The 17,818-nt window shown below is 34.1% G+C and overlaps 1 protein-coding gene across 1 annotated transcript in view; it reads right to left on the bottom strand.

The window, feature by feature from the left end:
* Window positions 1-17,818, bottom strand: part of DNAH12 (dynein axonemal heavy chain 12) — a 195,435-nt gene that overhangs the window by 114,461 nt on the left and 63,156 nt on the right. Inside the window, exons 18-29 of the mRNA XM_074313144.1 lie at window positions 16,636-16,821; window positions 15,164-15,364; window positions 13,243-13,437; window positions 11,661-11,782; window positions 11,283-11,565; window positions 8,636-8,755; window positions 8,166-8,322; window positions 7,762-7,934; window positions 4,970-5,122; window positions 4,475-4,714; window positions 3,900-4,145; window positions 3,451-3,570 (exon numbers count right to left, since the gene is read on the bottom strand). Coding sequence (XP_074169245.1) covers window positions 3,451-3,570; window positions 3,900-4,145; window positions 4,475-4,714; window positions 4,970-5,122; window positions 7,762-7,934; window positions 8,166-8,322; window positions 8,636-8,755; window positions 11,283-11,565; window positions 11,661-11,782; window positions 13,243-13,437; window positions 15,164-15,364; window positions 16,636-16,821 — 2,196 coding nt within the window. The remainder of the gene's footprint in view (window positions 1-3,450; window positions 3,571-3,899; window positions 4,146-4,474; window positions 4,715-4,969; window positions 5,123-7,761; window positions 7,935-8,165; window positions 8,323-8,635; window positions 8,756-11,282; window positions 11,566-11,660; window positions 11,783-13,242; window positions 13,438-15,163; window positions 15,365-16,635; window positions 16,822-17,818) is intronic.

Here is a 17,818-nt window from a genome sequence, read left to right on the forward strand (position 1 = left end):
TTATAAAGTCTATAATAGTGAAGAGTAGTGTCCTAGGAGTTCACATTCAGTCACCACTCACTCACTGACTCACCCAGAGCAACCTCCAGTCCTGCAAGCTCCTTAATGGTAAGTGCCCTATACAGGTGTCCTGTTTTTTCATCTTTTATACTGTATCTTTACTGTACCTTTTCTATGTTTAGATACACAAATACTTACCCTTTTGGTATAATTGCCTACAGTATCCAGCACAGTAACATGCTGTACAGGTTTGTAGCCTAGTAGCAGTGTATACCATACAGCCTAGGTGGGTACTAGGCTATACCATCTAGGTTTGTGTAAGTACACTCTATGATGTTCACACAATGATGAAATTACCTACTGATACATTTCTCAGAATGTATCCCCATTGTTAAACAGTGCATGACTGTATATGCAATTAGAATTCATTCCATAGGCTTATCAGAAGCTGGATAAAGCTAAACAAAGGATTGTTAATCTTAAAGACAGGTCAATAAAAAGTATCCAAATTAAAGCATAGATAATAAAACAATTTTTAAAAAGCAAATACAAAGCGTAGGAGACAAGTGAGATAATATAAAATGGTCTATCATACACGTAATTAGAGTCCCAAGAGAATGGAAGAGAAAATAGGGCAGAAGAAATAATTTAAAAGACAATTTAAATTATCTGAGAATTTTCTGAAGACATCAATCCACAGATTCAAGTGCAGCAAATGCCAAGCAGGATAAGTACAAAACAGACAACACTAGGCACTTAAACAAGGAGAGAAATATAAAAAACAGCCAAAGGGGAAAAACACATTATAGTCAAGGAAGCATAAATAAGAAAAATTCCTGACTTCTAAGCATAACAATAAAAGCCAGGAGTTAATGGAATGACATCTTTAAAATGATGGGGGGGGGGGGGGCGCATGTGGGAAAACCCCTGCCAATCCCCTGCCAATGTGGGAAAACCCCTGCCAATCTAGATTTCTATATCTAGCGACATTATTCTTCAAAAATGAAAGCTAAAGACATTTTCAAACAAACAAAAGCTGAGAGAATTTGTTTCCAGAAGACCCATGCACTTAAGAAATACTGAAAGAAGTTCTTTACATTGTATGGAAAAGATGAAAGCACATATCTGCTGGAGGGAATTAAAAAACACTAGAAAGGGTAAATATAAAAGACTGTTTTTATAAAAAATGCTAATACTTAAAGCAAGAAATAATGTATTGTGGAGTTTATAACATATGTAGAAGTAAAATACATGACAATAACAGTACAATGGGCAGGGGTGAGTGAATAATGGAATTATCCCATTTAAAGTCCTTATATTGTTTCTGAAATGGTAGAATACAAAATTAAGGTAAATTGTAGTAAGTCAAGAGTGTATACTGTATTTTAATCTGTGAAGCAACCACTGAGGTAAAACTGAAAAGCCAACAGAGAAGACTAATAGAGTAATAAACATTACCTGAAACCCAAAAGAAGTTAGTAAAGGCAAAACAAAGGAATACAGTACATATTTAAAAGCAAGATGGTATAGTGTTTTTTTTTACAGCCCCAGCTCTTCTCAGCTGAGCTGCAGGCGCACTGAGCTATTCTGGTAGCACACCCCTCCAGCACTAGTAGCATTTTTCAAATTGGAATCTATGGATCCATGAATCTATTGCTATATTCATGGGAGTATAAGAGTTCTCCAAGAGAATGTTAAGATTTTGCATTTGTATTTTAAAAAATCCTATTAGCATATCCTGAATCATCTTGATAGTCACCTGTGGTATAATACAAAAATATATGTGGTCTTTGACCTCTGTTTCTGAAACAAAGGTCCTTAAACCCTTGGAATTCTGGAGTGATAGGAGTATCATTTGTTATTCATAATAAGCTCTTTTTAATCACATCGTGCTCCAAGGTACAGAACTCAGGCAGATGTTAATCGATTACACAGAACAAACTATTCAAAGACTAGAGATTCTATTATGACTACTCCTATAGTTAAGCCCACGGCACATAATATATAGGTTGTGCTTTATAACAGTTAAAAAACAAACCTGCCCCTATTCTTCTTACATCTTACAAAGTTAAACTTACCATTGTTCTTCTTTCCTCCCTTTCCTCCATACAAATAAATATTCCACAGAAACAGAAAATATGTATAAATCCCAGCCCTGAGGATGGAGGGGTCTCTCATCCACTAGAGATTAGAGACCACCATTCTGCCTATGGGGTGGCCTTTGTTTTCTTACTCTCTGCTAAATAAACTTACTTTTACTTTAAACTCTATACCAGCTCATGTTTGAATTCTTTCCTATGTGAAGCCAAGAACCCTCTCTTCCTGTAGCACTTCCATACCTACATAATCCCTAACCTTGATGATTGTCAGAGATGTTTTGCAGGATCAGCCCAGGACGTTTTGCAGGCCCAGAGGGTTGAAGCGGCTGAAACCGCCTGAGACCAGCCAAAGCAGTTTGGAGGAAGACTCTCTAATGACCTGCTCATGAACTTTTCTCATTAAACACTCATTATAATACTAAAATCTCTTCCCAGGGGCAGGGATTTTCCACCATTTTTGAACACGCAAAGCATGTATAAGTATGTTTTCTAATTGCTCACGTGCAGGAATGTCCCCACCTATCGGTGCTATGAGGAAGTTCACCTTAATGTTTATGCGTAATCTCCCTGAAAAAAGAGGAATCCAAACCTTTGTTCAGGGACACGCACTGCTTTGGGGAATGAACCCCAGCATGTTCTTGCTTGCTGGCTTCCTTCTCATAAAATCATCTCAGAGCTGTCTTTTGGCTGGCAACTACTGAGTAACTGGAACTGGTTCTGTCCAGTAACAGTTTACGCATGCTGAACTCAAAAGAATCTTCACTGTACATTTTACCATAGAAATTGCCATAATGTAACAATTTCGTTTTAGTCACACATTATCTATCTCATTAAATTGAGATTGTTTTGTTTGTAATTAATTTTAATTTTGATTTTATATTATATAACAGCTATAAATAGCAGGCACTTATTCTTATGTGTATACATATGTAGGCCTCATTATAATGTTTGTACTTTAAATGGAATTGGAAATGCACATGGTTTGTTTCCTTTAAAATTTGAGAAACAAATTATTGTGTTAACTATGTTTTACCACATTTAGTTTACCATCTTTTCTGCCTGCTGTTCACAATAGTGCTATAGTATTCATAGTGGTAAGTATTATAAATCATAAGATAGGAAATAAAATATTTATTATCTTACAACATTATCTTTGACTTGAATCTTGTTAACCCTGGTATCATATAACAGGAAGTACTAAAATGTACTCATTTTCATTAACTAAGGTGGCCGAAATAGAGCTTTATCCTCCAAACAGAATGATTTCATTTCACTCATTTAATAAAACTTTGTATAAACTATTCATCAGATAAATTTATTTACAGAATAAGTCATTCAAAAGTTTACTTACATGATAGTCAGCTTCAGGAAGTTTAATACCAGGAAATAAATCACTAGTTATTCCATTAAATAAGGGTATATCATGTGATAGAAACTTTGGTTCATTTACGTCTTTAATTGATCGAAGAAGCTAAAATCATCCAAAAAGTGCAAAGTAAGTTAATTGCCAGTATTTACCCTTCTCCACCCCCATGCCAAAAGTCAAAGTTTCTTTTACATTGCTCCATGGAATCCCCATGCTAACAAGCCAACACCATGCTCATCAAGCCAAAAGGTCCTCATATTCTATAAAGTATAATGAATAACATAACCCCCAAAACTATCATTTCAACCCCATGTAAAAAGGTTCAAAGCAACAACTCTCTTATTCACCTATTTATAGTTCCTAACCAACTTTGCTAAAAAACAAAAAATTATCTTTTCTACTGAAGCTTTCACAAGTATGTATTTAATACTTACAAGTATATCTTCATTTTCATTTGGAAATTTTAGTTTTAGGTTTCCAGCAGCCACTAAAACTGCTTTTACTGCGCGCATTCCATAGTCATAATGAAACTGCGACGAGAGCTGCTCTGAGCAAAGCCTATAGGTCATTACTATCTTCACAGACAGAGGTTTTGCGTTCAGAAATCCATACGAGTAGAGGGAGATTTCTGCTATGAGGGCATAGTTTGGAACCATCATAGCCACTGTCCTAAAAAGAACCTGAAGTATATAATAAATGAAACATATTATTTACATAAAGGAAACCATTTTTAAAGCTGAGCATAAGCACCCGAAGATGTGTTTATATTCAAGTTTATTCCCCCAGTGCCACACCTTTCATCAACTCTGTAATGTTTTCAGTAGCACTTTAATAATTTTATGTACTTTAACATTTTTTAAATGTCTAAAAAAGTTTTTGAAGGTTTACCTCACAGAAAATGGAAAAGGTGAAGGGGAGATTACAAATACATGTGAGAAAATTATACCACTTTGAGTGGATTTTGCTGTTACTTTTGATTAACAAATTTACACTCTTAGAAAAAAATTACCTTAAGATTGTCAGGCAATTCAGAACGTCCTGCATAACCAGGATTCATGGTAATAGCTACAAAACAGTTTGGATTGAGTTTAAGTTCTGTCCCTTCAAAAATAAACACTTCAAGCTTTTGTTGAATGGCTCTCTGAATACAAAGGATCTGTTGAGCTACTACTGACAACACTTCCAACTCAATTCGATTAAATTCATCAAAGCAAGCCCAAGCACCAGAAGAAGCCAATCCTTTAAAAAACTAAGGGCAAGAAAAAGGGAGATGATTTTTCTTAGGAAAAGGCATCATTTATTAAAACAAATATTTAACATTTTAAGTCAAAACTGAAAGTTAAGCTTAATAAAAGCCCCAAGGATAAAAACAATTTTGTTACCCCTAAAGCCAAGGTTCAAGTAATGCTTAAACTACATTCAAATAATGTTTGAATGTGAATTTGCTTCAATTTGTCCAGTTAGACCTCGCTATAAGTTTGTCACATTTAATACGTAATTTTACCTTTCCCATTGCTAGATAATCTAGCCCATCTGAACAGTTGAACACCACACACTGTACAGCAAGAGCTTTAGCCAAGTCCTTGGTGGTTTCAGTTTTTCCGGTGCCTGCTGGCCCCTCTGGAGCACCTCCAAGGTTTAAATAGAAGGCACCTATCTGAAAATAAAAATACATGTAAAAATAAACCCATGCTTAACTGAAAAAAAAACCATAATAAATAATTGCTCACAAAATGGATTTAGTTTTATTTGTAGTTTCAGCAAAGCAGTAATACAATTACATTATTCAGTTAATTTTTAGCAATTTTCTAGCTGCATAAAGAAAAAGCAGTTTACAGTCCAAAAAAAGTGAAAACGTAGCAAAATCTCCTTATCTTTTAATACTTTATACGTATCCTATTTGCCTTTAAAAACAAAGAGAATCTAGCCTTGAGATATTAACATTTGGTCAGAAAAGTTTAATTAGAAGTGGTTGTGGAAATGATAATAGAGTTCAGTAATGACAATCTCATGGCTAGCTGCAAAGAGAGGAAACATCTGAAAGAGAGTGTTACAAATGGGGGCTTAACAGCTGGAAGAAAAACAAATGACCTATTGTACAAATTTATCTATGAATTCACCTTGGCTATTGGTTCTACTCTAGGTATTTTTCTCCATCCCCTTAACACTGTTTTATATTTCTCTTACCAGTAGTATCTCTTTCTCCTTGCATTACAATTAATTCTCTCTCTCTCTCTCTCTCTCTCTCTCTCTCTCTCTCTCTCTCTCTCTCTCTCTCTCTCTGCCTGTAAGCTCCTTTAGAGCAACATCAGCAGTACCTGTATCTGAATTCTTTCTGGGTCCCCACGATGACTAGAACAGTGGCTGGAAATTTTTAGAAGCATATAAATTATAGTCAACTCTGACTATGGAGTTTGTTTCATGAAAACCACTCTGCGAGTTTGTGCAACTTAACTCCTGTTAGAAAAAACAGGGTTAAGGGACTCAAGATTGTACCTATGGGGAGGCAGGGGTATGTGGGAACTCGCTTGTACTTTCTGCTTAATTTTCCTATGAACCTAAAACTGCTCTAAAAAAATAAAGTCTATTTTTAAAATAAACCTTTGAAAAATCATAAATCATAAATATTTTTACATTTACTAAAATAAAATAGAGACAGCTCATTAAATAAAGGCAACAGCAATGATATTTTATCTATCTTAGATTTATGATAAATGCTATACAGTTAAGGTCCATTAATTTGACTACGGGAAACCTCAGTCTCTCCCTTCTTTACAATTTCAAGAAAATGCTTACAAGTGTGTTCCTTTCATTATGATTAATAAATACATTAGTTTTTTTCAATCTAGTGTTGTGTATAAGTGTTTAATGTGATTCTGATTTTACAACTCAAAGTTGTTTAATTTCCACCTTCCAAGTATTCACAGCTTCTGATTTCACTCAGATTCCAGATAAGACACACAAACTTGAGATTCATTTACTGAACAAATGTTTAGGGAGTAATTATATACTTGTTCACGGCTGGAGTAGAAAACCAGACAGACATGATCCCTGCCCTCAGGTAGCTTCCTGAGAAATTAGAGGGTTTGGTGAAACATTTTATTGTAGATGCATTAACACCCTACCCAGATTCCCTTTATTAGCCATTGCATCCATCACCCAACTACTGTGTCAGCTACAAATAGCTCACCACTGTTCTCTCCTGAGGATTCCCCTCAATAGGATCTACCTCTTTGGCAAATACCTGAAAGCTTTCTTACACCATTAACCCCAAGGATGACTCACAGACAGTGACAATAAAGGGATATAAAAGCCAGACCCCTTTGCCGAAAGTGGGATACCTCTGTGATGCCATCCGTGCCCCAACGCTCCCCATGAGATTAGGCTAAGTACCCATCTGATGAAACTGCATTTTTTCTTAGCTTTTCCCCTGCTTTCCTCACTTTCTCATAGGCTTTTTTCTGAGAGCATTCCCTAGTAAATCACTTGTCCGAGAATTCCCATTTCATTTCTGCTTCTAGAAAACTCAATCAAAGACACTTTCATTTTACTTACTCAGCGCAGGTGGTTTCTTGATGCTCCTCCTCAATTTCCAGATAGAAGTGCCAGATTTACCAAATAAAAATATAGGATTCCCAGTTAAATCTGAATTTCTAATAAACGATGAATAATTTGTTAGTTTAAGAATGTCCCGTGCAACATTTGGGACATATTTATACTAAAAAAATTTTCATCGCTTATTTGAAATTCAAAATTACTCGGAAGTCCTGTATTCTATCTGGGAAACATATTTCCCGAGTTTTGGGTTTTTTTTAAAAAAAATAGTGCTAGCTCTATCTTCTATAGTTTCCTAAAAAGCACAGACCTCAGTACCACCCTCCTACATTTCAGCTCTCTCCTTCCTATTCAACAGAACTAACTTGGAGTTCTAAGACCCAAATGTACTTTCATAATCTTCTTGTCATCTCTCCCAGAACTCCACTACAAAAATTAGTATAATTTTCTGAAGCACCGGTTTCCTCTTTAAATCTCCAATATCTTCCTTTTTCTAATTTTCCCCAATGATTTTCAAGCATTGTAATTCAAACATTCTTGTATTCTACAAAAGCACCCAGAATTATTCATTACTGTAATTTTACATAAAGGGAATTTGGGATTAGGAAGCAATAGCTGTGTTCAATAATTACAGATAAGGGAATAAAATGAGGATAGCCATGTTAAATTTGGACAAGAAAATATGACACCACACCAAAAAGTAATCTTTAATGTGTGAATGAAAATAATTTAAATGCATACCAGTGTTCTGTAACACCTGTCAGTTAGAGGAGTAATGACAAGTCGAGGTGAATTACCAAGATATTCATAAGCATATTTTACATTGCAATTAACGATACGAACTCGAGCATTCTCATATTCCCAATAATATCGAAGCTGAGCAAGCCACTGGAAATCTGTATCATGTGAGACACCTAAAAAGAATAAAGTAAAACAAAACACATAATCCTAAAATGGAAACAATTTGAAAAATAGGTATTTTTATCATCTTTTAAAAGAGCGAATGTTAAAATAATTCGTTTTCCAATTTGTAGAAAAGACCATATGAAACAAATTCTGTTGAGAGAAAAAGACATATAGTATAAGTCTTTGTTTTTAGAAGCTATTGCTGTTTTATCTTTACTATTAAAGGACAAGTCACATACCCATGTCAATCATGTCCATGACCACATCTCTAGCATGCACGTCAATAGTGACCAAAGCCCCCAGAGTAGTCCTGGTCTGCTTTGATAGTTTTCCTCTCACCAGCTCTACAATATCATTTAGCTGATTCTGAAGTTCCTTATAGTACTTCTTTAATGCCTATAAAATAAAAAGCAATTAAACTAATGTTATATATAATATCTAAAATATATATTTCATATATTTACTCTTATATATAAAACTTTTCTGACTCCTATATTCTGATTTCTATATCTCTATATACAAATGAATTATAGAATGATTTTGTTTAAGCCTAGTATAAAATATTAATAATAAGTTTCCAAAGAATGGTGTAATTTTAATGTTACATGTAGAAATTGGGGGGGAAATTGGCTTTGCGAAGAATAGGTAAGCTAACTAAGAAAGACAACATGTAGAAAAGAATGTTATTTAAAATCAAATAATGCTTTACCTCTGTCCCACCACTTATAACTTCCTGTGTCTCAGAAGTCCAGAACATTTGAGAAACACAAAGTACAACTTGGCCAGGCCACTCGCGAACCCAGTTGCTTCTTGCAGAGTCTGGATAAGCCTGAACAATTGAAAAGTATTTCTAACTTCAAAAGATTATGAAGGGAAGAAAAAAAGCCTAATGTCTAACAATAGGGAAGTGCAATAGTTGGTACATTTGTAGGCTAGAATACCATATAGACTTGAACATTTTTAGATGGCTATTTAAAAGACCTGAAAATTGTTTATAAATTATTGTTATATTTTTGAAATATTTATATGGATTTTATGCTCTTTTGCTGTGAGGAGTTGTCAAGTTTTCTACATAGAATACCCACTAGTTCTACTATAATAAAATGTAAGGGTTTTATTAAAAAGTAAGAAAATAAATCAATCTGATAGATTATATATATTGACACCAAGATTTAATTGAAAAGGAGACTATACAATTTGGTGGAAAACTGGACTAGCAGTTAGAACCCTTGTGTTATTAATCCATAGCTACACTGTATAACCAGAGTATATAATTTGAATAATTATATATTTGTTCAATTATAATTGAACAACCTGTGATTTTGAGTTCAAAGTATACTTTCATATCTGTCTAACATTTTTATGCTAAAAATGCATTTAAAGGGATGGGGGTTAAAAAATAACTTGCTTCAAAAGTAAATGATAGGCCGGCCCGGTGGCTCAGGCGGTTAGAGCTCCGTGCTCCTAACTCCGAAGGCTGCCTGTTCGATTCCCACATGGGCCAGTGGGCTCTCAAGCACAAGGTTGCCAGTTCAATTCCTCGAGTCCCACAAGGGATGGTGGGCTCTGCCCCCTGCAACTAAGATTGAACACGGCACCTTGAGCTGAGCTGCCTCCCGGATGGCTCAGTTGTTGGTTGGAGCGCGGGCTCTCAACCACAAGGTTGCCAGTTCAATTCCTCGAGTCCCGCAAGGGATGGTGGGCAGCGCCCCCTGCAACTAAAATTGAACACGGCACCTTGAGCTGAGCTGCCGCTGAGCTCCCAGATGGCTCAGTTGGTTGGAGCCTGTCCTCTCAACCACAAGGTTGCCGGTTCGACTCCCGCAAGGGATGGTGGGCTGTGCCCCCTGCAACTAGCAACGGCAACTGGACCTGGAGCTGAGCTGCGCCCTCCACAACTAAGACTGAAAGAACAACAACTTGAAGCTGAACAGAACCCTCCACAACTAAGATTGAAAGGACAACAATTTGACCATTGTTCCCCAATAAAGTCCTGTTCCCCTTCCCCAATAAAATCTTAAAAAAAAAAAAAAAAAAAAAAAGTAAATGATAATAGCAGATCCAAATTATGAATTAAAAAGACAACTGCAGAACAAAGTTTGAAGTTGATGCTAATAGAAACTATATTTTTAATAGAACACCATCTTTAATATAATACCATCTTTGATATGCTTTCAATATAAATGTAAGGATATAAATATATTGCTATTAAAATACCTTTTAATTAGCAATATTTAGAAATAAATGGAAATGACAAACTGACCTAAGCTTCAAAGAAGGATGAATTTCAAAGAATGGATGAGCTATTACTAAGTACATAGAAGGTAAATTTCTATACTTATTAAGGAAATACTTTTTTTATATTCTTTCTTATGTGTTTTAGTTTATTTAACTATGTATCATAAGTATAAAAAAATAAAGAAGTCAAGATTTATCTACAGGAGCATTGAAGCTGAACAGAATAGCCACTGCAAGAAGATGAACTTCATAGGGCTCTTGGTGAAGGAGAAAGGATCCCTCACTCATATAAAATGAGTTGCTGATATAATGCTGCAATGCCTTTAAAAATGACTTTTTTGGGCGGCCAGATGGCTCAGTTGGTTAGAGTGTGTGCTCTTAACAACAAGGTTGCCAGTTCAATTCCCCATGGGATGGTTGTGATGGCTGTGCCCCCAGCAACTAAGATTGAAAATGGCAGCTGGACTTGGACCTGAGCTGCACCCGCTGCTGGGCCCTGGAAAAACACACTGTCCCCCAATATTCCCCAATTTAAAAAAAAATTATTTAAAAAAAATTATTTTTTTTAACAACACAACTGTTCGCTTGTGGTCCCCAAAGCAGAAATACACTGAAGTTTATCATTCAAGATTAGGTTAACCGGATTAGCATAAGCAAGGTACGTGTAGTGCCTGGGTGTTATATTTCTTTCAAATATATATCCTCCTTTAATGTTTGTTCATTTCATTTCGAGTTTTTAAGTAATTATGTGTAAACAGCAGTAAGTGAACTAAATCATGCTCTCAACACCCACGTTTGAGTTTCTTTTACACAGGATACCTAGTTATTCCTACTTATCCTTAGGGTCTCAGTTTCAATTTCACTTCCCCTATTCTAAATTATTAAGTACCTTATTATTCTTCCTCATAACACCTTTCTTCTTTTGTAGCATTTAATCACATATTATCATAAATTCTTATTAATATTATTTTAATAATAATGTTTTTTAAAAAGAGAAAATAATAAATGGTTTAAAATAGTAAGAACTTTAAGTGTTAATTTACTGGTACCCATTTAAAACCTCCTAAAAGAAAACATTTATAGAATATAAGATATACATTAAATTCTAGGATACACACCAGCCTGGATGCAGCGATCACATCACGAATACTCTGGAGCATTAAATCTTCTACTTGAATGAGCCACTTTTCTACAGCACCTCGTGCTGCAGACGTGGAAATAAGTGCGATCAGCTCCACTCGCTCACCTTCAGAGCTATACATGGCCTTAATATCCAAATTGGGAAGAAACTCCAATTTAGCAATACCCTCAAAGCATTTTTTTAAATGAGGCTGAACTCTAAGTGGATCTTTGGTCTCTGATAGAATCTCTAACATTTCATCATTAGACAAGAAGAAAAAACTAGGAAAAAACATGCAAATACACAAGCTTTAGTTATAATTTATCACACATTAGAAAATGCTTTTAATTATAGCACAATTGAATATCCATTATACCGAGGGAAGAAAAGTCGTTTTTTTTCAAGATATGCATTAAGCCCTTTCATAATTTTCTCCAAAAGTTCATTGCAGTTCTGCAGTTTTTCCAATAAACCTGTTAAAGAAGTAGCAGCAAGAACCTAAAAGAGACACATTCATTCAGTTCATCACTTACATAACAGATATAAAATCTAAACACTAATCTGTATTATATGTCAAAAATGTTAAAATGCCAAAAGCTTTATGAAAGTTGTAAAATGTTTCTGTAATACAAAACTACTAAAATTCAATAAATCATAACTCCTCTTATCCAAAGATGCTAGTTACAAATGAGAAGTTATGACTGTCTTGTATATTTTCATTTCTCCTTTATTGAATGATGCGGGAAGAGTCTATTAGGTTGGTGTGTGACATAATTTTTACATTTACAACTGTCAACTATAAACTTAAATCTATATGTATGAGTTGGCAAACTACATCCCATGGGCTCAATCCAGCCTACTACAAGTTCTTTTTTTCAGTTTTATGAGTACAACCAACAAATAAAAATTGTATATATGTACAGTGTACAACTTGATGTTTTGATGTACATATGCATTGTGATGCCAGGTTAGATATGGCCCACAAAGAATTATTTTTACACTTTTAAAAGGTTGAAAAAATTAAAATAATATTTCATGGTACATGAAAATATCAGTGTCCATAAACAGCTTTATTGTAGCTCAGGCACATCCATTCAGTTATGTATTGTCTGGCTGCTTTCTTGCTACAATGATGATACAGTTGACTAGTTGCAACAATAACAACAACAGCAAAACTACATCTTACAAAGCCTAAAATACTTATCATCTGGCTCTTTGCAGAAAAAATTTGTTGATTTCTGATCTGTAAGAAGTCATGTCTCACAAAGGTTCTAGAGTCAACATATAAGCAAAATCTTTACAACTCATAAATATCAGTGTGCTATTGACTTTCAGTAAGTCCAGCACAGCTACTTTTTCACCCAACACTGAAACAAATTATTTCTTAAGTTGAATACCAGATTTAAAAAGTAGACATATATCTATGGACTTTGCATACTATGTGTATAAAAACTACATAGTCTGTCTTTCAACATTAGACTCACACTCAACCTGGTGCCATACTCGTATTAACTAGGAGGTAGATACACGCAGCAAGTGAGACTAACTGTGAGAATTACAGATTCTTTTTTCCGTTCATTCCCAAGCATCTACTCATTGAGTGGACTGTCGGGTGAATCACCTATACTACCCATCCTCTCTCTCTTGCTCTCTCTGTTTTATTTTATTTTACTATTTATTTTACAAGAGGAGGGGAGCAGTGAGTATATATCGTAGAAGTGAGTTAAATGTATCTCTGAAGCAGTTCCACTACATAGAGTTATAACTAGTGTATCTTATGAATTAATAAGTAGAATTATTTTAATGCTTTATGCTCTTATATTTTTTCTGAACTTTCTAGTTTTTATACAATTAGCAGATTTTGTTTCTGTAATCAGAAAAAAAAAGCCAAATGCTTTCTTTAATAGCCAAACATAAAGGTTCCCCTTTATTTGTAAGAGAGAAAACAAATACTTCACCTTTGGATCTTTTGCACAAAATTTCATGATATCCCTCCAATGTCTGTCTACTGTCTGAAATTGACGTCCTTCTTCTGGCATCTGTTGCATGATATCCTCAGAACAAAAAATGGGCTCCAAGTACAGCCACTGAGCTTGTACTTTTAACCATTCATCAATCGTTTCTTGTATTCGAATCAAACGGTCCTCCCAAGCCTTAATAAAAAGCACAGTTTACTAAATTCCAGTTATTAAAGACAAAATATATATTACAGCAAGGGATATTTATTTTAAATTTACTGTTATTTTTAAATCAATGCACAGCAGCTCACTTATGAGTGCTTCACATGGGTTTAGAAAAACTCTAGGTCTGAAGTTTTCCTAAATCTTTGGAACTCACAGTTGGAAATGACTGTACTTATTTAGACCAATTTCATAATTCCTAGGTAAACCATCCCAAGTCCAAAACGCATCCAAAAATATATCCTGTTCTACATCAGTGGTTATCAACCTAGGGGCTATCCTCTCCCACCACCCCAAGGAACATTTGACAATGTCGGGAGACATTTTCATTTGTCACAACTGACGGGGTGAGGGTGCTACTGATATCTAGAGGGTAGAAGCCACGAATGCTGCTAAACTTCCTACAATGTACAGGACAGCCCCCACAACAAAGAATTATTCAGCCCAAAATGTCTTTAGTGCCAGGTTGAAAAACCCTGCTCTACATCAACACAATTTGGAAAACAAACTAACTAAAAAAAGTCTCCTTACTCTCAAAGGTGTAGAATCAACAAGATATTTCATTAGCTGAAGTCATTTGTATAATCTCTCTTTGATTCCTAAATATGTGGCCTAAGGTTCTAATGTCAAAAGAGATTAGGCCTCATATTTTTATTGTTTGTAGAACTCTAGAAGAGCTTTTAAATTTGTCTTGTAAATTCTCCTTTGTTAGACAAGAAACTTCTGCAAAAGATATAATATCTTATCAGGAAAGTCTAGGTCAGCCTGATTGATGGGAAAATGTGCAGCATTATGCCCTTTTGGAAGAACACAATTCTTTGTCTTCTCCAAATATTGAGAGGCGACGTATTTCCTAAAAACACTATTTATACTTAAATTAAAAGTAGCCCACCACGATTTGAATTCTAGCTTTGCCATTTATTAGCTGGGCAAACTTGGGTAAATTACCTATCCTCCTATGCCTCAGATTCCTTATCTATGAATAAGGAATATTCATAGATAATTAAAGTACACAGATAATAAAAGTACCTACCTTGAAAGTCTGTTATGGAAATTAAATGGGTTAATAATAAATGTAAAGCCCCTGGAACAGTATCTGGCACATAGTTAGAAATCAATAAATATAAGGGGGAAAATCCATTTGTTGTTTGTCTTTTCCCCATTATATATAGTCCCCAGGTAGAATTTTGACACTACCTGTGAATATTAGTTATTATAATTTGTTTGCTTTCTGTATTTACCCATCACATCAGCTATAAGGATATCAAATAATATTATAGTCTCAAATATAATTTGTTTTTCCTCAAGTGGGAAATAATTCATTAACTATTCCAAAAGACACTCAAGCTAGTTGTTCACAAATATAATTAAAGCATGGTATATAGAACTTCACTACATGGTACAAAAATATAACATGAAACAGAATCTGGTCTATGTAAAGCTGGAATAAATAACACCAACCATTTCCCTTCCAAGTCTCTCACTGTCACTGGAAATTTTTTAAAATAAAACATAATTTGTTCTTTTCAAAATTATTAATGTCTCAGATATATTCTATATAGTTCCACATTAATTTTTAAATATCTGTTCCTGTATTTCTCCAAAGCTATCCAACAAACTGACTTATTTGCACTAGAGTATATATGTAATAAGATTGCAATTTTTTATAAATGACCAGGAGCTATTATATTTAACATACCTTGATCTCTTTTTCAAATGGTTTGATGAATGGTGAGCCTCTCATTGTCTGAGTTTTTATAATTTGATCATCAAGGAGAGCCTGAATCTCATCTACTGAAGAAAGAATATAGACGCCAGTTTCACGATATAGACTTATATGAAAAGCAATATCCTCCCAAGTTCCTATCATTGTATGCATGGCTTTCTCTAATGAAAATTCCTAAAATGGAGGAAATGAGAAAGAATGGGATGGTGAAGAAAGAATCTTATTTACTATATTGACTTTCCCTAGTGAACTCAGTAAGCATTTGATGCATTTCACAGTTTTAAAATAATCTGTGGCTAAACAATTTAAAAATTCCTAAGGAGAACAATAATGTAGTTTTAAAAAATTCACTTGCTATGAAAACATGGATGGATCTTGAGATTTTTATGCTAAGCTAAATAAGTCAGACAGAAAAAGTCGAGAACCATGTGATTAGACTAATATAAAACTGAACAAAGGAACAAGACAAACAAAGAAACAAAAACTCATAGACACAGACAATAGTTTAGAAGTTACCAGAGGTTAAGAGGGGAGTGGGGTGGCAGGGATCAAATACATGGTGATGGAAGGAGAACTGACTTTGGGTGGTGAACACACAATGTGATATATAGATGATGTATTACAGAATTGTACACTTGAAACCAATGTAACTTTACTAACAATTGTCACCTCAATAAACTTTAATTTAAAAAAAAGGGATAATTTCAGGCCAGTCTCAGTTCACATATATAGATACAAATATCTAATGCTTATCTTTATATCTGTACATCTGTACATAAAAATTATTGCATATTTATCATAGAAGGCTTATTCCAGGGATGTAAAAAGTTGATTTAATATTAAAAATTGAATACTATACATCACCATATTAACATATTTAAAGGAAAAAAATATATGTAAAAATCAGTAGCTATAGAAGAAGCATTCACTACAACATCTGCTCATAATAAGAGTGCTTACACCTCATGCCCACCAAAAAAAAAAAAAAGAAAACTACTGCTGTCAGGATTAAAATAGACAACAAAATAAAATACCTGTTGGACTTTACCTGAAGTGGCCTTTCTCCAGTGTAAAGATGCTGTCTGTGTATTTCAAGAACCCTAGAGGGCTATACTTATTCTGCTAGAACACACACACATCATATGCCACAGACACAACCACCCAGTATTCTTAATGGAAAAATTATATATCAATATTAGCATATCATCCACACATATCAGAATGTGGCAGAATTAAGAAGAGGTCAAAAAAGCCATTTCTAGCCTGGATTCAGGACAAGGAAGTAGCATAGAAGCACACACTTTGTGAGAGAAGATAAGAGTGGTCTTCTATCCCGTTCCTCCATCTCCTCCAACTGCTATCCAGTACTAAACATACACCCACAAACTATGATTATTTGATTAACAAGCATCAAATAAAGTATTTCAGCAGATCTTCATATTTACCTTGCTTGCACCTGCACTTATCACTTCGAATTGTTCCAAGTACGGTGCAAGGCTTAATCTTAAAACTTTTCTCAGTGTAGTTCCAGAATCTGGAGTCAAGTCATAGCCTACAATTTCTGATATCTGCTTCCAGTGACGTGTTCTCAGTCCTGGATTGCATAGGATGGAGACAGTAGGGATAGTTTCCTAATGGTAAAAATATAAATGATAATGAGTCACTCATTTGACTTCCATACACATACATTTAAAATTATTTAAAATATTTAATGAACCCAATCAAAATCCCAATAAGATTTGGAGAGGGAGAGAAACTAACAAAATGATTCTAAAGGTCATCTGCACAAATAAACATGTAGAAATAGCCAGGAAAATTATAAGAGTAATAAAAAATAGGGCTAAATGTTCTATAAGATATTAAAGTATATGATAAAACTATGGTAATTAAAATTGTTGCATTATTAAATACAAGCTGTTACATGTTAAATGTAGAAATAGATAGTATAACATAACATAACATAATATTAATATATAGTTATCAGCATACATACAAATAACATGAATAGGGAAAAAGCCTGCATCAAAATGCCAAAATGTTACTTTTGTTTGGAAATGAAAATTAGATATTCAACAAAAACACTAAGCTCATCATTCTTCATTCTGACATTAGAACATTTTTTTAAAAATCAGGAACAACATAAGCATACTCATTGTTACTACTTCTAATCCACATCGTATTGAGGTCTCAGCCAGTGAAGCAATTAATATAAACAAAAGATATAAGGAATGAACATTTTTTTAAAATAACATTGTTCACAGATTATTGTCTATTTATAGTGGTGGGACATTAAAATAACATAAAGAAATTAAATAGAATTTCTATATATCGGCCTCAGATATAAAACATAATTAATAAAGAGATCAATTTACAAATGCAACAACAATAAAATAAAGTGCCTAGGGATAAATCAAATGATAGCTGTGCAAAGCTATTTTGGAGAAACTATATAACTTTATTAAAAGATGTTAAAGAAAATCTAAATAAAGATAAATACCATGCACTGATAGATTCATTATTATACAAGTGACAAAGTGTTATTATACGGATTATAGAAATTTCATAAATTAACAATAACAGCAGAAAGAACAACCAAAACAATGACAAAAAGAGTCATAAGGCATAAAT

The sequence above is a fragment of the Rhinolophus sinicus genome, linkage group LG10 (assembly GCF_036562045.2).
Source record: "Rhinolophus sinicus isolate RSC01 linkage group LG10, ASM3656204v1, whole genome shotgun sequence".
In the NCBI taxonomy this organism is placed as follows: Eukaryota; Metazoa; Chordata; class Mammalia; order Chiroptera; family Rhinolophidae; genus Rhinolophus; species Rhinolophus sinicus.